Source organism: Excalfactoria chinensis, chromosome 3 (genome assembly GCF_039878825.1).
Source record: "Excalfactoria chinensis isolate bCotChi1 chromosome 3, bCotChi1.hap2, whole genome shotgun sequence".
Lineage (NCBI taxonomy): Eukaryota > Metazoa > Chordata > Aves > Galliformes > Phasianidae > Excalfactoria > Excalfactoria chinensis.
The window spans coordinates 42,470,684-42,495,094 of record NC_092827.1 but is presented as its reverse complement, the minus strand read 5'-3'; the positions used below and the strand labels follow the sequence as shown (position 1 = coordinate 42,495,094).

Genomic DNA, 24,411 nt, shown 5'->3' with positions numbered 1-24,411 from the left:
TTACCTCAGAGAGTTTTCAAGCAAACTGCAACTTCACCTCTTCCACTGCTACTGCAAAAACACCAGATTTTCTAATAATTTCACCAGGACAGTTAAATCTCTTACTGGTTCAGTATCCTGTCCTCTTGACAGGTCAGCTTAGTGCAGTTCCTGTGGGATGTTACACTTCCTTATGCTTTTGAGTTGTAGGACAAAAACTATTAGACTAAATGGGATTTTGACTATCTGTCACTAGTATTCTGTCAGTTCCTTGTCTTCAAAGAGCATACTTGTGAGCTACTTTTAGAAATTCAGCTATCTAGATATACCATGGGCTGATAATGACAAACTGCAAGAAGAAATATTTCCCAAAATACATGGATACAAAAAAATGGTTGAAGGCAAAGAAGCAAGAAGAATAAAACGTTAAAGAGAGGGAGGGAGACCATGACAGCAAACTAATATGGGTGGCATGAGGGGAAAACAATTAAAAAAAAAAAACCTCACCAAGTTGAATGGAAAATTACTTTAGGTAGAAGTAGTTCAAGTAGAGGAAGGTCTTCAGAGGAGACAAGAAAACACATAGTTTATATTGGAAGATACGGTGCTAGTACACACTGAAGGTGGTTCTACAAAGTGTGGAAGGGAAAAAATTGAAAAACCCCTTGCCTTCAATACTTCTGATACATGCATAGTGTGAATATATAAGGGGAGAGTGAGTCTGAATTTTAGGAGGTATGGGAAGGGTGGAGGCAGAGAGGAGTGTTTCCACTAAATCTACTACATTTGGAACAGGAGGGCAGAAACAAGAATAATTTTTTTTAAAAAAAAAAAAAGGTGGTTAGTATTGTAGAAAAAGAGCTTGCAAAATAAGAATAAAACTGAAAAAAGAGGTATGAAAAGAGCTTTGTTTCTTTAGCCTACCTTGCTTTGAATAGTAGCAAATTAGTACATTTGTAAATGTTCAGGGTTTTGTTTTACGAGCAGGTTATGGGTAGTGGTTAACAAATGGCACAAAATACAGACACTGTCTATGTGGGCTCTTTCTGCAGTGGACAGTGCTGATGAGGCCATGATTGATGTGTTGGCTGGTTTGGAGAGTGATGGATATCAGATGGAGCATCACAAAGCACTCTCTCACCATCGTTCTCTTGGAAGCTGTCGAAATTCTCAAAACAGCGATGATGAAGAAAATGAGCCACAGTGTGAGAAAGAGGAAATGGAACTTAGCTTGATAATGTCCCAAAGATGGGATAGTTGTATTGAAGAACCTGGGCCAAAAAGAAGGTATGTATGTGATTTTCTTTCCTTTTTCACCCTCATGTGGTCTCTTTTAATAGCACTAGAAAAATCAGCTGATACTGCAGCTTGTTAGTTTTATATGTGGATGTAGGTGCAATGTTTAAGTGTGGCTAGACCTAAGCTTCTAGTTTACGGTTTGAGGAAAAATTGTGTAATGCTTTTTTTCCTACAAGCTCGGATGTGAAAATTGTAATAGTAAACTCTTGTTAAAGTAATACCTATGGTTATAGTACCAAAATATCTCGTATACTGCATGTACAACTTTAATTGAAGTAAACGTTTAAGAAATATTCTCGTGAAGACTGACATAGAAGCCTGAGAAGAGCGCCCATTTGTTTCCATGCTCAAGCTTAGATTCAAACATGAGTGTTGCTCTCTTTGCTGGACTGCTAAAGGTTGCAGCCTAAATATTTTCAAGGTTAGAATTATTGAATTCTTCTCAGGTTGTAATGACTTTTTGTACAGTCTGCATTGATGAGTTTTGCAAGAAGCTATATCCAGTTTTTCTTCACCCTTGCTTTTTGGGCAGACCTTCTGGTATTTATAATTCTACTTGAAAGATGAGGGACTTGACAGATATAACATTTTGATTTTTTCAACACCAGAAATTATAATTATACTATGATTCAGTGAGCAGGAGGGGCTGTAATGGAATCAGAAGTTAGATCATTAGTTTCCTAGTTCTAGAGATACTTCATTTCTAAAGCAACTTTTCTTTGACCTTTTGATTTTATTTTTATTTTTTTCCTATCGCAGTAGTTAGGGAAGTTGGACTTTCCATCTAAAATTCTTAACATTGATCTTTGTGGCAGTTTCTGTGTAAAACTGGCCTATATTTATTAGCTTGGATGCAGCTCTGTGTGGGCGTAACTATACAATTTCTGAGGTCAAGTAGGATCCTGAAGCAATTAACTGCTTTTATGCAATAAAGAAACCAACTTAAATCTCATCAGATTTGATGAGCTGGCTCGTGAATAACTTGGTCATGTATGCCTACATTGTCATCTCAGACAGAAAGCACTGTGGAGTACATTACAGGTGATAGATACCCCATGGAGATCTCTGCAGGTCCACTTGTGATCCTTTCAGAATTTGGACTGACTTCTGAAGAGAGCATGGGTAATTCTGACTCCAGCACAATTCTGATCATGCACAGGGAGCCACCTGTAGTTTCATGTTGGATGTGATCCAATTCTGTTTGTGGTTCCTTCTATTTCTACTGCTTCCTAGTGCATACGTTCTATCGCTTTTCTGTTATTGAGAGTCCAGCAATCTTTCATTATATCAAATAATATACTGAGATAATATATTATGCAAAAAAATGTCAAGGTGTAACAGCACCCTAGTGACTGAATTAGACAGCTTCATTTTGATTTCTTCTGGGAGAAAAAAGTTCATGAACTAGCTCTTGAAGAGCCATATGGCAGTATCATGCTGGCTCAGACAAAATTTCCTGGAATCTAAATGCTGAGCTTGAATGCAAGTGATTCGAGTTGTTCTTTGCAGAAGTCATCTCAAGTCTGACTTGGTTTACTGATGCTGACTTGCTTTGTGCACAGAATCATAGCATAATCGAGGGTGGAAGAAACATCTAAATGTTGTCTAGTCCAGTTCCTTTATCAAAACAGTGCTGAATAGATCAGTTGCCTAGGATGAGTTAAGGTGCTGGACAAGTTATGAATTTTTCTAAGAACAGAGATTGCATAGTCTTTATGGACAACATGTTCCAGTATTTGAACATCCTTGTGAATGCTTCCCTTATACATAAGATTTCCCGAGGCAACCCTCTGTCCATTTCCCACTTCCATACCACCATGGACACCTGAATCTGATTTCTTCTTTATGTCTGCCCATTGAGTATTTCATGAGTGCAACAAGATCATAGTTTTTTCTCAAGGCTGAGCAAATCCTGTTTCCTTACCCCTCCTCCTTCTTTACATGTAGGTAGGAGAAGTAATGCCTCCTATTTATTTCCATGGAAACTACAACAGCTTCAAAGAGCACAACGAGACTATTTGATAGAGAAATTTTCAGTTACAAAACACTAATTTTTAACATAGTGACCTCCATTAGCTATGAATTTTTGCTAGTGGTGAACAAGAACCTGCATGCCACACTCATAAAAATACACACCAGCGAAGGTGACCCACTGTTTCACAGCTGCTACGACAGTGAGATTGTTGAAACACACCACCCACTGCCTCACTGTACTCATATCCACTGCTTTGTCTCCATGAATGCTCAGCATTGAGGAATGTCAATAGGTACAAATTTTCCATATGGAGGAATTCGGTTCCGCACCTTTGCTTCATACACACTTCCCTGTCAGATGCCATTCTGTCAGACTGCCCCTCTGCTGCCATCTGTCGAACAGGAGCAGAATGTGATGGAATATTGCTGGGAAGGTTTGACCCCTATTCCCATACCGCCACCATCTGCCCCTGATGTTGTGGGCCAACATAATAAAATAGGAGACATTACTTTTTGGAGCAGCACTAGTTTGTCATGAGTTCCTACCCTAAGTCACCTTGGTGACCCTCAGCTGGATTTGCTCCAGTTTTTATTGGTGTCTACCCTGAGCCCAAAACTGAGCACAGTTCTCCAGATGCAGCTGCACAGCTGCTAATACTATCAGCAGTCTTGCAGTCACAGTCCAGGGTGCAATTATCCATCCACCTTTGCTACAGAGGTGTGCTGCACACACAGGTTCACCTTTCTCTCCCATGGTTGTCCCCCATGGTTTTCCTAACAGCTAAACTAAAAGCATGTTGTATAGTTGGTTTAGTCCCCAAATTTCAAACAATTAAACTAAATTTCAGTGAAATTGGAACATGGTTTAGTGGGCAACATTAATGATAGGTTGGCAGTTGAACTTGATGATCTAAGAGGTCTTTTCCAACCTTGTTGATTCTATGAAAATTAAGCACCTAAGTCCCTTCTCTAACTTCATAAACTAGTAAGTCCAGCTGTTCTACCCTACTTTTCCTGCTTGTTAAAGTAATAATGATACTGTGAGTTTCCTAGTAAGAAATATAACACATTTTTTATTTCACTTTACTCACTCAAGTTACACAGCCTCTTAGCCTCATATGGCTCAAGGTATTTACCTATTTTCTATTGGCATTTTCTGCATTATTTGATTCCTTCATTTTCTGTAGGTCAGCTGGCAAAATTATGCATCGAAGTTCAACAGAAGAGGATTCATCTTCAGAGGAAGAAATGGAGTGGAGTGGTAGCAATATGCTCCTAACTAATCTCTCTATACCTCAGCTAGATGGGACTGCAGATGAAAATGGTGGTAAGTAAACAGAAAATCAGCTTGGGGAGTTGAATTGCTACCTAAATCATAATTTGACTTCAGATCAATGTGCTAATTCTTGGATATACAAAATGTCTTTGATTCTTGTCTCAGCTGGGAGGAATTATTTTCAGTGGATTTCAGAAGCAGGCCTTTAACATCTTCCTTAAAAGTCAACAATATTTTAATCTCAACACCCACAGTAAATTACCAGGATCTTTATTTCCTATTGTATTGATGATTCAAAAGACAGTATTGTTTAATTAGTTCTGTGGATAAATTCTTTGTTGCAAGGGTTATTTTTCTGTTATGATTTGTTGTGCAAATTTGGTGCTGAAATTAAAGATTCTGTAGGACTGCTTATCCTGCTGTGATTTTGTTGTAAACAGTAGTTTGTGTAAATTTAGATGGTTAACATTGCTTTGCAAATATGCACCAGCCATGCTGAAGTACATAGAGCCTTTGAGTCTGTGTCTCATTCAGCAGGTTGCTTGATCACATTCTGGAATAACGTGACTTAATATTATGCAGTGGAAGACTGCTGCAGAAGAAACTGCCTTTCAAAAATCTATAAAAATAAATTAATCTTTAAAGATACATTTTGCTATCTCTACAACCCGCTGCCTCTGTTCAAAATAGCTTTGGTTAATAGAAGGCACGTTCTGAGGTTTGGCAAATATGTAGAGGTTATTTGTTCTGTTAGACAAGCTTCATAATTTCACATTTATAAACAGAGAGCAAAAAATCAAAAATGTACAGAACCCACTGTGGATGAAAGGGAAATATGTCTGTATTCAGAAATTTTCTCAGTATTAAGTTCATTTTTGTTCTTGGTCTAATCAACAATAATTGTTGTCCTTTGTTTAAATGGCATTGTATTACCTTTAAAATTTTAAATTGTGATAAGCGTCATTTTTGTGTATAAACCTTTTCTTAATCCACAGTAAAAATGGGGTAGTGTAAAAATCTTGTTGGTGCTCATATATGTACCTAATTTTCTATTGCTGCATTTGCTCTTAGGGTAAGGGATGTAATCCATTACTAGTTATCTACTAGTTAGTATCTCTTACAGCTATTTGACAAAGTAACAAGCAGTAGATAAAATATATATGTCTTAATATATTAATATAAACAATTCCATATTGAAGAAAATGAACTATATGATCTTACTATATAGACAACCAGAAACATTCTTTCATGATTGCTGTTTCAAGCATAGTTTTTTTATCCTTCGCTTTTGTAAGTATAAATGGCAAAGCTAATACATTACTTGAAGTACTTACTCGTGTGACTTCTTGCAAAATACACAATTGTAATTTCCTTATTTGCAGTACTTTGTAACTTCCTGTAAAAAGAGATGCTCCTGGCTAATGAGACTGTATCTTGTATAACTGTTTAAACTGTAGAATGTTTCAAATATTTTGATTACTCACATGGAGAAAAAGAATGTCCACTTAAAGTAGGTTTATTGGTTCTCATTTAATCAAACATAAAATAACTTCTACTGCATACCCCTCTTAAAACAAGAGAAATTTTAAAAAAGAAGGAAAAAAAAAGTTTCTCCACACATGAATCTCAGAGTCTATAACATCTGACTGATTTATAAATATTTTTGCAATTTTCATATGTGAATAATCAGGTATCTTCCAAATGTTCACTTGACATTTCACTGAACTCCCATTTTCTCCATCCTCCATTAATCATCCTCATTCTTTGTGTGAATGCTTCCTCCTACACCCAAAGAATCACAGGCTGTATCTCCCAGCTGTGTTTCACAGCTCAGTGACTCTGGGTTTGCATTAGAAAATGTTATTAGAAACAGATTGAGACTTTCTTTTATTTATTTTTCACCCGGCTACAAATAAATTGTGAAGGTGAAGGCACTATGAATCTTGGATAATCTTCAAATTGGTTTAGAATTAAAAGGTGAAAGCTTAAAGGATTTCCCACATAGTACGACAGTTTGCAACACATACTTTCAAGTTGTACAGCACATTTCATAACTCATGCTCCCCTTCAAAATTTCATCTGGAGGTTTGGACACATGAACAAACTGACACGTGTCCCCACCTCTATAGTATCTGTCTCTGGAGTGGAATAAACCCCTTGAAGTTGCTTTGTGCTCACTGTAGTTAAGAAAAGCATACAATTACTGTAGAGTAGTTGTTAATGTGTTACTTACTAGGTGTCTGCACACACTTATCCTGCAGTAAATGTACTGAAAGTAACAATGGAAGAGAGAAATAGTCCTATTTATCACACCATAAGTCTCCACTGGAGAAATACCTCAGCACTTGCTGGTTGTAGACCTTTGTGGAAGTAGTAATCCATGGGTATGAATTCATGATCTAACTAAATGGGGCAAGCTCCTCATATAGACACCTGAATGGGTGTTGGACTGCTCTGCTTTAAAAGTACAGCAAACTGTCTTACACTTATTGCACAGGATGGTTGATACAAAGCCCTTGCTGTTGTAAGATCATACTTCGCCCTTTCGTAGAATTACTTTTCTATATGGAGGAAATTATCTTAAGTATGTTATTTGCTTTTTCAGAACCAGGAAGCATGCATGCTTCTCAGGGACAAAGCAGGATACAAGCTTTTTTTAAAAGTTAATGTCTTTGTATTTAGCTTTCTGAAAATGATTTCTGAAGTTTTCTTTAAGCAAATCATTGTGAAATCTATGGAAAATGTATTCAGGCCCTTAATTTATTAGTAACTGACAGAATATCTTGAGACACAAATGTATTAATGATGCAATTTTGATAAAGCAACTAATGTACTTGGGACCTGTAGTTGTCACGATCATAAATGGAATGTGAGTTAGAAGAGTATTGTTCTGGTATGGGAGGGCTATCGTGGAAAATATCATTAAAATAATTAATAGCTTAGTTATTCTTTTTTTATAGGAAAACTAGAGTAAAATTGCTTGTCTTCCATTTCAGACAATCCTTTGAATAATGAAAGTTCTCGAACTCACTCCTCCGTCATTGCAACAAGCAAAATGTCTGTAAAGACCTCAATCTTTCACAAAGATGCTGCTACGCTAGAACCCCCATCTTCTGCTAAAATTACTTTTCAGTGTAAACACACAAGTGCCCTTTCTAACCACGTTTTGAATAACGAAGATTTAGTAGAAGACCTCTCGCAACCAAACACAGAAACAAGACCTGAACTTTCAGTTCATTCTCTTACAAAAGAAAGCACTTACACAGCAAAGTACCCAACATCATTCAGCAATAGTACCCATGCAGAAAATTCACATAAAGAGAGTAACAAGAAAGATACTCTCCCAGTTCCTTCATGTGAAAATAATATTTTTGAGTATGAAGATGATATTTCATCAGTCAGCAGACAGATACCTAGCAGGAAGTATACTAGCATCAGAAAGACTGAGAAGGATGTCTCTTTTATGCACGTGGGCCGCCACATTGGTGACAGCATACTGAATAAAAATTCTTTTAACTTTTCCGATTTGAGCCACTCTGGCCACTCCAAAGGTAAAATATCCTCTGAACTAAATGAAAAATCCAGCAGCGCAAGTATAAATAGTTTTTTTCCAGCAACAGTTACAGAAAATTGTGAATTGGTGTCCTGTTCAGGAGGCAGCCGAACTGTTGTACATTCACTTGAAAACAACACTGATGAAGGTGGCCTTAATAAGCTTAAAATTAGGTATGAAGAATTTCAGGAGCATAAAGCAGAAAAGCCAAGTCTCAGTCAACAAGCAGCACATTATATGTTCTTCCCTAGTGTTGTTCTTTCGAACTGTCTTAGCCGACCACAAAAGTTAGCTCCTGTGACATATAAATTACACCAAGGCAACAAACAGTCCAGGTTGAAGCTGAATAAAAAGAAATATAGTTTTATCAATCATCAGGAGCCCGCAACTGTGAGTGATGTTGTATCAGTGAAGGAAAGCTGCTATACACAAGGTAATGCTTGTAGTAATATTCCTGATAAGGATAGTGCTTTACCTAGCGACTTAGTCCAAGTTCCTCTTGAGGCTTTTGAAAACAAAATGCCTACAAGTACTGCTCATTGTACCGACTGCCAGATGGGAGATGGATCTCCTGAAACTGAGCAGTCGTTTGGATTATGTGGGAATAAATACACACTCCGAACTAAACGAAAGGTAAATTATGAGACTGAAGACAGTGAATCAAGCTTTGTCGCACACAACTCAAAAATTAATCTACCTCAACCAATAGATAGTGTTGAAAGTTTGGATGGGTCTCAGAAGTCTCGAAAACGTAGAAGACTTTCTAAAAAACTGCCGCCTGTTATTATTAAATATATTATCATCAATAGATTTAGAGGGAGAAAAAATATGCTTGTTAAACTAGGGAAAGTAGATTCTACTGAGGAAAGAGTGGTACTCACAGAAGAAAAGATGAATTTATATAGAAAGCTTGCACCTTTAAAAGACTTTTGGCCAAAAGTTCCTGACTCTCCTGCAACCAAATATCCTATTTATCCACTAACACCAAAGAAAAGTCACAAAAGAAAAGCGAAACATAAGTCAACCAAGAAAAAAGCTGGAAAACTGCAAAGAACAGGTAGTAAAAATAATATTAAAAGAACTTTATCCTTCAGGAAAAGGACTCACACAATTCTTTCTCCTCCTTCACCATCCTATAATGCTGAAGCTGAAGACTGTGACTATAACTATAGTGATGTTATGTCTAAATTAGGTTTTCTTTCTGAGAGAAGCACAAGCCCAGTAAACACATCGCCACCTCGCTGCTGGTCTCCCACTGATCCAAAAGCAGAAGAAATTTTGACCAACCTGGACAGAGAAGCTTTACATAGTAGGGGTAGTATGTACAACAACAGGACTGTTAATTCTAATGTAGGAAAAAATAGTCGAGCAAAAACTCAGGTTAAGAAATGTAAAAAGAAATTTGCTAGCCCCACTGTATCTACGAAGAAAAAGAAAAAGATGAATCAGAGTGATAAAACAGCAGATGATGGAAAGAAGAAACCTAGAACAAAACAAAGACAGAAAACAACAGAAAAAATGTCCTCAAGAAAGCGCATGGTTTTTAAAGATGAAAAAGGAAATAATCACTCTGCCACAGAAGTGAAGTTTGTGCTTAAACATCAAGATCTGCCTGAGATGTCTTACAACTCACAGCCGCTTCATCATCGGAGAGATGGTCCTCTTCCTGGCTTTACAGCTGGGTATCTGCCATCAGCACCATTTCCCTCAGCTGCTGATACACAAGGTAATTCATCAGAATGTTTTCATTCATTGATGGAACTTGATAAGCCTTTAGATGCACAGTGTTTGCCTGCTCCACGAGAAGACCCTCATTCATCTCTCACATCAACTCCTGTGGTATCTGGAAGAGAAGTACTGAAAGTGAGCTCTCAAAGGCCCAGGACTCAAAGTGCTGTATTTAGAATGAAGGAATCTGCTCTTGTTAAGAACATATTTGACTCATCGAATCACTCAACTCAGGTAACACAGAATGCGTGCATCTCTAAAGATAAGACCCTTGTAAAAGCAGAAGAGATAAAAAATTTGCAACACAGGTATTTACCATCAGCTGGGAAATTAAGTGAAGCTCGTGAGTCTTCAGACTCAATGAAGGTGGATCAGTTGCATTCCACTAGCTATTTGCATTGTAAAGACAATAATCAACAGCAGATTTTTTGTATACCAGAGGCATCCAAGCATTCTGATCCTTCTTCTTCTGTTCTTAAGTCATCTGAGGAAAGTCCAGGGCCTCTTCAGTTGCCTAAGAACTGTTTTGTAACCTCTTTGAAGAGTCCAGTGAAACAACTAAATTGGGATCAAAAACAGAGAGGATTTCTTTTGGAAATGTCACATTTTAAACCTGAAACTGTAAACCAGAAGTCTCTGCCAGAAACAACCACACAACCAAAACCCATTTCCCAATATAAGAACAGGACTATAGTGGCCCCATCAGCATTCAGTGAAGGACAGTCTGGCCTGGCTGTTTTGAAAGAGTTGCTCCAGAAGAGGCAACAGAAAGCTCAGAATGCAAATGCTACACAAGAACCATTACCAGTTAAAACACAGCTGAGCAGAGGTACCCCATGCCCTCTTGAACAGAACAAAGCAATCAAAAGGTCACGGTCAGCCACACCTAGGAAACCACGTGCTCCCAGGAATACAAAACCTAAAGAAAAAACACCAAAACTTTCAAAAATGGACTCTTTAAGCCAACAGGTCACTAGTCATGCTGATCATTCTGTGTCTGATGATAGCCCTATATTTTTTTCAGACCCTGGTTTTGAAAGCTGTTACTCCCTTGAAGATAGCTTATCTCCAGACCACAATTACAACTTTGATATTAATACTATAGGGCAAACTGGATTTTGCAGTTTTTACTCTGCAAGCCAGTTTGTCCCGGCAGATCAAAATTTGCCCCAAAAATTTTTGAGTGATGCAGTTCAAGATCTTGGTTCTGTACAAACAACAGAAAATGACTTTCTATGTCGGAATGACCAAAAAGCTGATGAAGAAAAACAGCATTCTTCAAGCACAAGTAAGTGGATAAGACCTGGTTCTCTGAGCCCTGAGCTTTTTGAGAAGACCTCCCTGGATAGTAATGAGAACCACTGCCATAGCCAACGGAGGAAAAACGTTCATCCTTCAACTTCTAGATCTAACTCTGTTGATACCTCTTGTACGCAAGAGACAGAGGTCTGTCTAAATGAGAAATTTAAATTGGCTAGAAACGCAGTAAATAAAGAGAGATTTCTTAACCTTCCTCAGCCAACCAGCACAGATTGGATTCAAAGCCACATTAGAAAAGAAACCACTTTTGAACCCTGTCAACCACTTGATTCAGTTAATACCTCTTTTACATCTGTACTGTCTTCTCCTGATGGTGAACTCATAGATGCAGCCTCTGAAGATTTAGAATTATACGTTTCAAGAAACAATGAAGCATTAACTCCAACTCCAGATAGTTCACCAAGATCCACCAGCTCTCCCTCACAGTCAAAAAATGGAAGTTTTACACCTCGTACTGCTCACATTCTTAAGCCGCTTATGTCTCCACCCAGTCGTGAAGAAATCATGGCAACTTTGCTGGATCATGATCTCACAGAAACAGTTTATCAGGAACCATTTTGCAGTAATCCTTCTGATGCTCCAGAAAAACCAAGGTACTGTTTTAAAGGCATTTCAGTCTACATATGCTTGTAATTATATTAAGTTTAATTTATTCCTGTAAACAATTTTTTTGCTGTTATGTGACGCAGCTGCATGAAAGATTTCATCTGTTACATGCACGTTTGAAGCTGAAAGTTACTATACTTCCCCTGAAAATACCCTTCTTCATTCATGACGCTTTCTTTTTTCATTGCTTGATATTATTGTAGTAAGTGAAAGTATGCCGGCTTGCTTTGTAAAAGATGAATACTGCCCACAGTAATTGTATTGTGAGAACACTAGTTAGCTGAACTCTGCTAGTATATAGTCTTAAAAACTGCCTGCGCAATGCAGTTTAGAGCAAAGCAATGATTCAAACTATTTTCTTTTCAGGGAGATTGGAGGACGGCTTCTCACTGTAGAAACTAGGCTTCCAAATGACCTGCTTGAGTTTGAGGGAGACTTCTCATTAGAAGGGCTACGACTCTGGAAGACTGCATTTTCAGCAATGACTGAAGGTCCTAGACCAGGGTCACCTCCCCGTTATGGTCACTCTGCTGCTAATAAAAGAGAAGGTAATAGCCATAAAACTAGCAAAGACAAAAAAATTGTTATAATGCCATGCAAGTGTGCTCCAAGCCAGCAACAAGTTCAGATATGGCTTCATGCCAAAGAAGAGTATGAACATTTCAAGAAATTGCCTAAGAATCATCCTGCTGAGCTGGAAAAGGCAGCTGAGAATTTTGGCTCCACAGTATTGTCTGGAGAGAAATCTATAGAAGTAGTAAAAGCAGCTAAAGATTTAAATTTGTCAAGCCTGGAAGATGAAAGACCTGTAGGGCCTACAAAGGGTTGTCCCACTTCTATGGCAGATACTACAAAAGCACAAACCAAGGAGACTTGTGACGAGCCTGTAAGTACTATACGAGCTTCTATAAATATTAAAAGTGACATAGACTCGAATGAAACTACATCTGAAAGCAAGACACTTACTGCTTCAGCTGTAGAACATGATAAGGAAGAGGAGGAAGAAGACTATTATGTCAGTTACAGTTCACCAGATTCTCCAGTTCTTCCACCTTGGCAACAAGTAGCATCTCCAGATCCCAAGCAGTCCAATTTAGAAGATGCAGAGTGGAAAAGTCAGGATGTTGTTTTGTCTTCTGTCGAAGAAAATGATGTAGCACCTGTTGGAAGCACACAAAATTCTCCGTCCACCCAAGAGGACATTAAGATGGCCTTTGACACGTCTCCACTTCTACTTAATGTAGATCCTGGAAACTCTGAATCCATTTGCTTACATAGTACACCCATCACACAGAGAAAAAATCACGATGGAATTCATGAAGTTCTTGGGTTTACTCCTTTATCAGCAGGTAAATCCATTAAGTGATCTTAATGATACATAGTACAGCGTAAATAACTTTGCAATACTCAAGATAACGATGTCAGATTTGGTAAATGATTGGCCTTGTATAGTGCATTTCTAAATGTCCACAAATATCAAATTGTAATAGTTCTGCCTTGGATTGGAGAGAGAATAATGTTATTTTTGTTTATATATAAATATATTTTGATAATGTTAAAACAAACACCTCTGATTGTTTGCAGCATATTGCTTAATGTTTGGACAGTGCTACTGAGGCTAAACAGTTTTTTGCTCCTATATGTTTATAGAACCAAAAGCCCAGAAACTGTGTCATAAGAGAGGAATTAATACTGATGGTCTTCGAAGAGTACTTCTAACCACACAAATGAAGGTAAATAAAGATTTTATGTGCAGGTTTTTTTGTTTCATGCTACGCTTACATTTCCATTCTCTTTCTCACTAATAATCTTTCTATTAAGCAGGTAGCTCTAACACATGTTTTCTTTCAGAACTTTGTTTTTAAAATTTATTCAGCGTTGGTTTTATTTTTTTCTTTTGCTGTTAAGATCTGGAAAATATATTTAAAAGGATAGAGTGTGATTGCTGTAGAGTCAGTATCCACTCCAAGTTAGGAAGAAATCAATTTAACTTGCAGGAAGAAAAAAAAAACTTGGATTTTGACAGCATGTTCTCTATTATAGGGTAGTGAAACACTAATGGAACAATAAGACCATCTAAGAATGTTGTGTTGCTGTTTAGGTTACTGCATACTTGTTTAAGTTCTGTTGCTATTTTCCTTATATGTATATAAAACATGTATTTATTTGTGTCCCCGTGTGTATATGTTGGTTTTCAGACAATGTCTTAGGCATTTTCTGAAAATGTAAATGATTTGTAAATGTCACTACTACACTGAGAGAGTAGAAAGGAAACTGATGGTGTAAATTTGATCACTCACATGTTTTCTATGGAGAGCATTTCCACTCCCCTATTGGAAACAGAATAATGGAATAGAAGCATCATGGATCTGATTCAATAATTTTCTTTGTTCTTATCATACTGGTATTTGCCCGGTTCAAGTGGGCAAATGTACTCTTGATTTAGTGCCTTTACAAAGTGGTGAGCGATGCAGGGTATTGTGATGAATTGTTGGTCAAAAGCAAACAGAGACTTGTTGGTTTCCCTGTCTCCAGCCTTCTAAGAGAGCCAATATGATAAATATCTCTCTTATCTATCTATCTATCTATCTATCTATCTATCTATCTATCTATCTATCTATCTATCTATCTATTATCTATATAATTTTTTTAAGGCATTTTAAACTGACTTTTGCTTTACTATGAGGTTTCTTTAAAATTATTCCAGTTACAGTTTTCCTGCTGTAAAAAATAGCAGGCTAGTAAAAGCTTACGTTTAATAGCTGAACTGTGGCATTTGCACTTTTATTGATAAATTTTCATTTAATTCTGGCAACATTGTGTGTTAATTTAGCTACCTCTAGTTTTTTCAGTATTTTTACATGAGTGTTGTTTTTTTTTTGTTATTGTTCAATAGAATCAGTTTGCTGCCCTTGGTGCTCCAAAGAGAGAGACTTCTCAGATTGAAGGACCGTCTTTAAATAACACTTACGGTTTTAAAGTCAGTGTGCAAAACCTGCAAGAAGCAAAATCTTTACATGAGGTAACGTATTGTCATACATGATTTTATCAAGTGAGAGTTTATCAAACTAGTTTCATAATGGCAATATTTAAAAACCTTTCCTCCTTGGTCCCTGCCTGATTTAAGATTAGTCATTGTGTGCTGTGTGCAGCTGTAATTGCTCTACTACTTTAGCTTGATTTTTAGTTACCTTTATTTGATATTATTGGACTAAATTTCACAATATTTTATGGAGAAGATGGTAAAACAAACACCAAGGGAAGGATCAGGAGCGGGAAATAGTAGGATTTTGTATATTACTGGAAAGACTAGTTGATTATAACTTTCACGGATCATTTCCTTACGAAGAGAGGCATCAGACTTAGTGTTCGTGAGTCCCACTCTGTATCTCTACATGGTAAGTTCTAAATCTGTTAGCCAGTTTCTTCTGCATTTGTCAGGGTGGCAGGTATCTCAAAGAGTGTTTCTATGTATTTCATGCATGTCAGTGGTTGGTCTGAGAAGAGAGAACAAAGTTAGTGCTGGAGAAGGGGATGCAGTGCGAATACAGTACTAGTATGTTTGGCTGCTGGCTGGCTGGCTGGCATGTGTTTCCTTCCTATTAGTCAATTCTCCCATGGCTTAGAGTTAGCTGTCAACCAGCTTACAGACAAGTTCAGGAGAGTTTTATGTGCTAAGTAGATAACATAAGAGAAACAACAAGAAACTAATGGTATTACAGGAAGTGGAGATGCAGTTTATAGTACAGTTCAGTTTCACTGATGTATGACCAAATCTAGAGCCCTCAGGGCAGCTTGCTTACTCAGATATGTTTGTAACTTTTCCCTTGTAACCCCTCCAATTGACTCATTAGTCTAGTTTATCAGCTATATTAAGCAAGACAACACAGAAACAAGATAGTATTGGTATTAGGTACTGTTGTGTGTTTCATAATACAAACTATTTTACACAAAGGTAAAGCAATATGATGCAGAATTTCATTAATGCAAGTGAAGGGAAAGATTAGTATTCTTCATGCTTCCCTCTAAGTGGCTGAGTCTTCATGTCTGTTTGCCAGTCTTGGGCAAGGGAGGAAAAGGGAAATAAAGACTAACAGTGGTGCCGTTTGTCTCTGATGAGCTTGGAAACTGAATGCAGGTCAATATACAAAGCTGTTTGAAAATACTTAAAGAATTTCATAATTGCTGACATTGAGCATTTGTGCTTATTGTATTTGCTTTTGAGAGAAGACAGTAGTCAGAAACATGTATTGAATAACTGAGTATAAAAGTGCTTTAAGCGGTTAATTTACTTGTAAGATGTTGGGTTTTTAGCAAAAAATACAATCCAGAGATGCCTGTTGAATCGCTTCTAATTATTTCCAAATATGACCTCTTAGTTAGAATGACCATGTAAGTGTCTACAGTTAGCTCATTTGAATTAATAAATTATTATTTATTTATTTATTTTAAAGAAAGGTCCAAAACATACTAATTTGTTGTATTTGTTTGTTGGTAGGTCCAACACCTTACCCTCATCAGTATGGAGTTACATGCTCGAACCAGACGAGATTTGGAACCAGACCCAGAGTTTGATCCGATCTGTGCTTTATTCTATTGCATCTCATCAGACACAGCACTTCCAAATACTGATAAAAAAGAAATCACTGGCGCTATAGTGATTGATAGTGACAGGACACTCTCCAGCCAAGGTTCTTCTTTCTTTTTTTTTTTTTAACATACTTTACAAAAATACTTATTTCATAATAATCAAACAGTAGCAAGCAAAATATAATAGAGTGTCTATATTGCTGCTTAGCTCATTTAATTTTGTCTTGTTGACTGTTGGATGAATGGCCATATTAAACATAGAGTTTTCCTGCTTATATCTTCTGAAGGACCATTGCATGGGCTGTAAATCAGAAATAACATAAACACGTTCAAAATACATCTGTCTGCATGCTTGTGGACAAGCTCCTGCAGTGTTCTGAAAGTATAAAGAGGAAAACCTGCCTTTAGTTTCCTACTCAAGTTGCTGGATAGCTACAAGTAGAAAATGTTAAAAGCAAGACAGTATGTTTTATATTTTACTTAAGGGTTATTTTTGTGGTTTTATCTGATCCTTTCAGGATCTAAACAGGGGCCCTTATTCTATTGTACCTTTTTGGCTTTGTTTAGACCAGTGATACTCAACCTGTGGCTCTAGAGCCGGATGTGGCTCTTCATGGCCCTACAGGCGGCTCTCGCAATGTAGGCGTCTGATCGGCGCTCCACTCTATCAGGCAGCGCGGGGAGCACTGAGCAAATGGACCAGCAGTGTGGGAGTCGCTGAAGTTTCCCCTCCCATAGGGGGAAAGAAAAGGAGCTGCTGGGATCCCCCCACAGGTAAGAGTAGAGATCACCTCCCACCCAGCAGCCCTGGGGCAGAATGGGGAAAAACTCGCCCTTTTGCCCCTTCCGCCCCTCCACCCCACTTCTTCCTAGCAGCCAGAAGGGGTTGAAGACAGAATGCTGCTGGGAGAGAGGATGCTGATGTGTCATGTCGTGATGTATCAATATGTGATGATGATGAGGCAGCATCCTCACACATTGAAGTGTCATGATAAAAAAACAAAAAACAAACAAACAAAAAGAAGTCACACTGTTGATACTTGATATTTATGGTGCTCTACAACTCCATTTAGTAAAGAAAGAAGTGGCTCTCCAGCTGTTAAAGGTTGAGTACCACTGGTTTAGGCTAGTAAAAAATAATAAAAAGTCCTTTCTTTTAGGGTTTCTTTGGCATTTTAAAGAGTATTAAACCACAAAATACTGTCTAAAATTAAAAAGTCTTGACAAAAGCCTGCCAAAAATAAATTCAGCAATAAGGCAACAGCTCCTTCTTTTACCAGTTTATTTTTCAAAGTATTATAGATGTTTTACCATGTTACGCTAAGTCCTTACTATTCTCAGTGAAGTTTATTCTGGTATGTATGCTTGTTACTATCTTTAGGAAAATTATTTCCATTAACTTATTAAGTGAGACTTGTCACAGTATAGAAAACTATGGCTCCCTAGGTGCATGCCACTCTGCTAAATTATCAAGAAAAAGCTTTCTGTAAAGATATCCGATAATATTTTGAAGAAAGGTTCTGATCTGTTTTTATTAGTGAAGTGAAATGAAATGATGTTTAAATGTTAATGTGACATTTCTTGCTTTAAGTGGTGTGAGCTGTCAGTAGATAGAACTTCTTGAGTGGAGTGACTCAATATTGATACAGTTTTTATCCCTTTTTGTATTTATTATTGCTTTGCAAATTACAGTACTCATTTTAACATTTATTTCTGAAAAGGTGCTTTTTTAATTATCAGGATCTTAATGTGTCAAAGCCAAATGCTTTTTAAAAACTCCAGATTGTTGCCTTAATCAGATATTACAATCCATTGTATAGAGAAAATGAAAATGCAGTGTATGTGTTGCATATTATTCTTTATCAGCTCCTGTGTGCATAAGAATTTAGCTGTTATACACGCATTATCAATGCAGACGCTCTTCATTTGCACTGTGAGCAGTTACTTGTGTTTTTCCATTTCTATTAGTGACTTAGCAGTGTTTTTAAGAAGTGTACTTTTATGAAGTTTAAAAAGTGAAACTGTAATGTTACATAGCATTTTAAGTCTTCAAAGCATATTGCAAAGCAATATGCTAAGCTGGCAATTAAAATACATACTGTATGATACATACTGTGTAAGCTGTCACATAGTGCTTTAATGTTTTCTACTCAAAAATAATTCTCCAATAGTGAACTCTTGTATGTGTAAAATGGTGACATTTCTCTTTTGAATCAAATTCAATTACATGGAAGAATTTGTGTGAGATTATTACTGTAATATAATTTTACCAAGTGAAAAGAACAAACTTTTCCATCCAAGAGGAAGAGAATAATTGTGTGGAATTAATTATGTTAAAGGTAAAAAGGGAATGTATTACTATTTTTTTTTTCTGTTTAATGTTCTGTAGTTCATTATATATTCTGTTGACTGAAGTGATGGAATTCCTTCTAAAATGTAATGATCTGTTTTACTTATTTTCTAGGGAGCAGAGACCAAGCACCCTTGCTCACAAGATCGGGAATTACAGGACTAGAAGTCAGTTACGCTACTGATGAAAGAACTCTTTTCCAGGAAGTAGTGAATATTGTAAAAAGGTAGCATATCTGTACGTTCTGCTTTTATTTTTCAGGCTTGGTACGGCAGATATAGTTCCTTCAGCCCTTGCCAGTCTCTCAAATACTGATTATTGTCATTGTTGTTTTCCTCAAGGGCTTATTTCTAGAGTGGACAAGCATGATGGTCTTTTGAATAAAAATACTTTTTCTGCTTTTCCTTTTCTCTGACAGCAAGCACATTCAGATCCTCTTAAGCAGCTGAATTACAGTCTTGAAACTGATCAGCCATATCGGTAATCTTCTTTAACAAACAACCTTTCCTGTGTTAATCTCAGCGTTCATTACATATCACTCTGTCAAACTCCCAGTAGATATTAATAGTGCTGAGAGCTATAGAAAACCCTTAGGAAGAATTTTTTTAGGGTCTCTGAGGCAAGGCAGAAAAAAATGTACATGATACTGAAACATACTGTGGACAAATCACAGTAACTAGCAGTTGAAAATTAAGTGTCTTCGTTAGTTTTGTCTTCTCTGAATGAAAATCCCCTGCTCGACCAGACTTGGAAAACTGCTGATTTTCCTTCTCTCCACCAAGGCTGGGAGGCCTTTTTTTGTAGCCCTCAGCAAGTGGAACTGCAGGCGTTTCCTCTACTGACAGAGGTGTAAAGCCATAAAATTACAAGGAAAGACAAACAGATTCAAACTGTGAGTCACCCTGCTGGAATACAGACTCAAGAAAAACATGTGTACTAGGCAGAGTACATTTGCCATTCTTTCTCTCTCCAACCAGAAAACCTCTGATGAGAAAGACATTGACCAACCCCGTGAAGCCAGAATACAAAAAGAGTTGCTGAATGCAACCAACACAGGGTGGGTCCTGACAGAGCAGCAGATCCTTGTTCAGAGAAGACAAAATTCAGGTAAGGAAAAATTTATTTTTCTCTTTCTTGGAAATCTAGTGCTCCATCAAACTTAGGAAAAAAAGCTTCCAGTGAATCAAAAACCCTCCGTTAGTTGTGGGGAAATTTAAAGAGTGAGCATGGGAGAGAGAATTCAGTAGTTAGGGCATATATTTATCACTGAAGAACAGAAGTCTACAGATGTACATATTGAAGACATTACTCGATTTCTGTAGTATTCCAAGATGGAATTTATCAAGCTGCTGACTGACAAAGCTCTTCTTAAGAGACGTTCTCTTTCTCTTTCCACACTGTGCTAGCATGGCTTTTTGGCTCAACAACTTCAAATGTTGATTTAGTTAACTTGTATTACCAGGATATAAAAGATTTGATCTATTTTTGGAGAGGGAGACTGCTTTCTTAGATAATTCTTCTTGTCTACTTCCCTCCTCTCTCAATGCAATGTAAGCCAAAGAGTCAGACTTCTACTGCATTTTCTACAAATACTTTTTTTAAAACTTGCACTTCATCTGCAGACTGAAGCTCTTTTCCCCTCTTATGTTTTGTAGCTTAAGCCAAAGAGAAAACAAAAATTTGCTAGAGTAAATGTTTTGTATTTCTTAGGTACAAATTAAGTTTAGTCCCAGAGCAGCTTTAACTGGAGAAAAAAGTATTGTAAAATTTCTGGTTAAAAAGTAGTGGACTGCAAAAATCTTCCTCAATGGCAAATGAACAAGTAAACAGCTTTAGGGAAAATTTTCACCATTGGGAATTATTTCTAATATAACCTTCTGTTGCTGTTTTCAAATTGATTCTTCCAGCACAAACTAGTACTCTAGTTGTTCTGTTAAGTCCACTTAGTAGTAGGTCACTGGTAGGTGAAGAAAACAGAAATGATCAGGCCATGTTCAAAAAGCATTACCACTTAGGGCTTATGAATGCATCAAGCTGGAGTGAATGACAGAATATCCTACTTGTTCTTGGTTGGCAACACCAGAAACTGACCTTAACAGCTTGCTGGTGTCCTGTACAGGGAATACATCACCTGTGGGAGAGCATTTGTCTTATACAGTCCAGTTGAAGAATTCTTGTTCCTGATTCTAGTCATTCTCTTATCAGTTGGCCTGATTCTTGCCCTTATTTCATTTATGTGACGTTGTGGAACATACTCATTTGTTTCAAGTTCCATTCTTTCATTTATCTGTTTAGGCTGTTTCTCCTCTCCTCTCCTCTCCTCTCCTCTCCTCTCCTCTCCTCTCCTCTCCTCTCCTCTCCTCTCCTCTCCTCTCCTCTCCTCTCCTCTCCTCTCCTCTCCTCTCCTCTCCTCTCCTCTCCTCTCCTCTCCTCTCCTCTCCTCTCCTCTCCTCTCCTCTCCTCTCCTCTCCTCTTTATTGAACATAAGAAGTATTTGATCCTGTCACTTTTTGTCAATAAATGTATATTAAGGTTGAGCACGTTAGAACATTCAGAACAGAGTATTAGAGAATTTCAGCACACTAATGAGAGGAAAAGATTATTCTGGGAAATATGTGACCTAGCAAGTAACCACTTTACCACTTAACTCAGCAGTCTCTACTCTTTTTCCATCAGAAGTCTACAAGTGTTGTTGCTGGTTTTTCTGTCTTCGAACAAATGACACAGAGTACCTACTCAGTCTTTGCAGTGTGTTGGTCAGTACTGAGAGACGGAAGTGTTGAGACAGAGTTGATAGATCAGTGAGATTTTAATGCTTGAAACATTTTTTTATTCCTGGGCTATACTACTAGCCATTTTTCAATGAAGAGAGTCTACCAATTGTTTTTATAGCTGAGTTACAGTTTTACATGTTCCATGAAAATAAATATTGCTTCAGCAAGTTCAGTGGGATTGGTCAGCTGAAGTTTGATTAAGTTACACTTTCATTGTGAAAGTGTTTGCTAGGTTTGAATGAGTACAGCAAGATAAGCCTTTTTCCAATAAGACAAAGCAGATACCTAGGTAAGATAAATGCCAGCTTAACGATTCTTCTATGAAATGGACAGATGTTGTCTGATTCATCTGGGGAAGTTTGAGAGGAAGCTTCACCTACATAAATACGGATTTCCCTTTGGTAAGCTGTCCTCTGGTTGTAAACAATAAAGTAGGACTTGAGCTCAAAACTGGCATTAAGCAGCTAAAAACAATGTCCCGCCCATCCTCTGGATCCAATGAGGCTCTTTGGAGTTGCCATAGGGGAAGTACATTTTCTGTCTTGACATGGAGTCTGTATCTATACTGTTGTGCTAATGGTTTCTGTGGTGCTACCTGAATAGTCTCCCTGAGTAGCCCTTCTCTTTATCAGAAGGTGTCAGCTGCAGTATGTTGGAGAAAAACAGAAGAATCTGCCTGCCTGCAAAAAAGTAAAACAAAATCACCTCTCTTTCTGAACCTAAAGGCAGAAAAATGGGTAAACATGTTCATGTAGCTCCATGAACCAGTCAGTACAGAACACAGAAAAGCTGGCTGTTGAAGGAGGAGAAATGGAATGCTACAGGGATTTGTCTTGGAGATGTTAATAAAAGAAAGAAAGAAAAAAGAAAAAGGCAGGAATACTAGAGATATCCAAGCCTGATGGAGCAGTGGATTCCCATGAAAGAGAAATTAAATGTCTTGGCCTCTCTTTCAGTTTTAGTATAAATTATGCCTCTTTTCTGTACAAATGCCATGAAATAGCAGAAAAGAGCTGATCCTGCAAGCACGAGAGGAGCAATATTTGGGGAACTTATGTGGGAATGCACAGTCCCCATCTCTGTGACATGCAGAGAATTTGGAAACACAGTGGGCTTGAAAAAAAGGTAGAAAATTCACTCTTACTTGACACTCATTAACTACGCACCGTACTTTGGTTCCGTGGAAGTAGTTTTTGCCAAAAGCATAAAAAGAGGATAAAGATGTAAGATTTTCTTAAAGATATTGGGGATAAATCATTTGTAATTTAACTAGCTGTTATTGCTTAGTGTTTAAATGTTCTATGTATAGTGTTTATCTTATAAAACATGGTGCAAATTAAAATCTTGAATTAATTGCAATGCATTATGTTTATTCATCTGTAAGTGCTCTAGCAGCATTCCCACTACAAAATAGAGATGTGTTAATCTAACCTTCTTTTCCCAGGCTAGTACCATCTTCTGTGGAATATTCCTGTAGACATCTCCGCTTAATGGCGTAATGTCCTTTATCAACTTCATGGATTTTTATTGTCCAAAGCAAACTGGAAAAATGCTTTCAGAGATTTCGCTTATGTGTTTGAGTCACCAGTTATTCTGTTTTTGTCTGTGTTGTAGGTCTGGCCTAATTTTCTTTCCCCTCTTTTCTCTCAATTATAGCTGGAAGAAAAATAGCAGTCAGGAAAAGCAGACACATAATAAAAGCGAAGGCATAATTGAGAGCTTTAGAATTCATTCATGAAATTATCAGATGAGAAAGTGGAAGAGATGGCATAACAGTACATATGACTTAGCTAGAAAGAAACGTAATCTTATTTCTTCTCTCTGCAGCATGTATGAGTTGAATGCTAATGCTGTTGTGTTTAAATCTTGCCAGTATAAATGCTGTTTTTCATCTTTGCAGAGAGACTGGCAACAGCATGCAAAGCTGTATCAGTGCCCATCCTTGTAACAAAAGAGCACTATGTTGGCAGGCTTAAGTCTTGTTCCTGTCATGTTAGTCCTAGCCAACAGCTTTCAAAAATCAGTGCTACAACGTGGTAGTTTCTTGCAGGTGTAAAAGCTGGTCTTGTTGTGATATCTTTAGTAAAACAGCTTAAACTGGTGATGAAGGCCAATTGGATAGTGTACTGTAAAAACTGTGATAAGGGAGGATGAAAAATATCAAACTTGTCCTCTCCTTAGTAGGAAGCGAGGGAGGTAAAGCACTATTCCTGCAAGGAAAAGCACAAAACAGCCTTCCCTTATGATAGATGGCAGCTACTAGTGTAGTTACAGTGACTTGCTACTTACTAACAGCATGTTGGTTTCTGTTCAAAACTAGCATAAAGGAACATGCCACCCATGGCATCATGAGTAATGTTTTTCATGCCACATAAGCAGCTCTTCATAAGTCTCTCGAGTATACATCTGTTGCAGAACCTATCTGGATAACTTCTTGCCCTCCTTAAAATCTACAAGTATTTTCCATTTTGGACAGTGTGAAACCAGGTTTCAAATATGAATGTAAACATAAGGCTTCTGTAAGGCTTTCCTTCATTTTAAATAATAAACAACATTTTGTGATATGCTGATATCTGAGCGGTTCAGCAGCAAGAATTAATGTGAAAATGTCAGTTGTTAAATTTTGTCTGCTGTATAACTATATGGAACATTGCATAATTCCTTCTGGTTTCAAAGCTCAGATGGAGACAGTTTATAGTTTTGGAACCTCGGTTCACAATTACTGTGTGATTGTGGTGTGCAAATGGTGATAACATTCTGACACTGTGATTCTGCTACTGAAAGGGGCTGCAGGCTAATTTCATTTGGTTGTCCATAAAAAGTTCAAGCAGCTTTTGTTTTGCACCACTGGGTACAGTTAGAATGGAATTTAAAAGTGAGTATTTTTCTTTGACTACGGATGTATTTCAGAATCTAGAAAACAAACAAAAAAAACCCAAACATTCATTTGATATTAACAGCA

General features: G+C 37.4%; 1 protein-coding gene across 2 annotated transcripts in view; it reads left to right on the top strand.

Annotated features, from left to right (window-relative positions):
- REV3L (REV3 like, DNA directed polymerase zeta catalytic subunit) overlaps positions 1-24,411 on the top strand; it is a 108,604-nt gene that overhangs the window by 59,458 nt on the left and 24,735 nt on the right. For both annotated transcript variants that reach the window (XM_072333587.1, XM_072333588.1), the window contains exons 11-18: positions 1,032-1,266; positions 4,440-4,579; positions 7,525-11,722; positions 12,102-13,084; positions 13,386-13,468; positions 14,632-14,757; positions 16,234-16,426; positions 18,790-18,901. In XM_072333587.1, the coding sequence (XP_072189688.1) occupies positions 1,032-1,266; positions 4,440-4,579; positions 7,525-11,722; positions 12,102-13,084; positions 13,386-13,468; positions 14,632-14,757; positions 16,234-16,426; positions 18,790-18,901 (6,070 nt within the window). The remainder of the gene's footprint in view (positions 1-1,031; positions 1,267-4,439; positions 4,580-7,524; positions 11,723-12,101; positions 13,085-13,385; positions 13,469-14,631; positions 14,758-16,233; positions 16,427-18,789; positions 18,902-24,411) is intronic.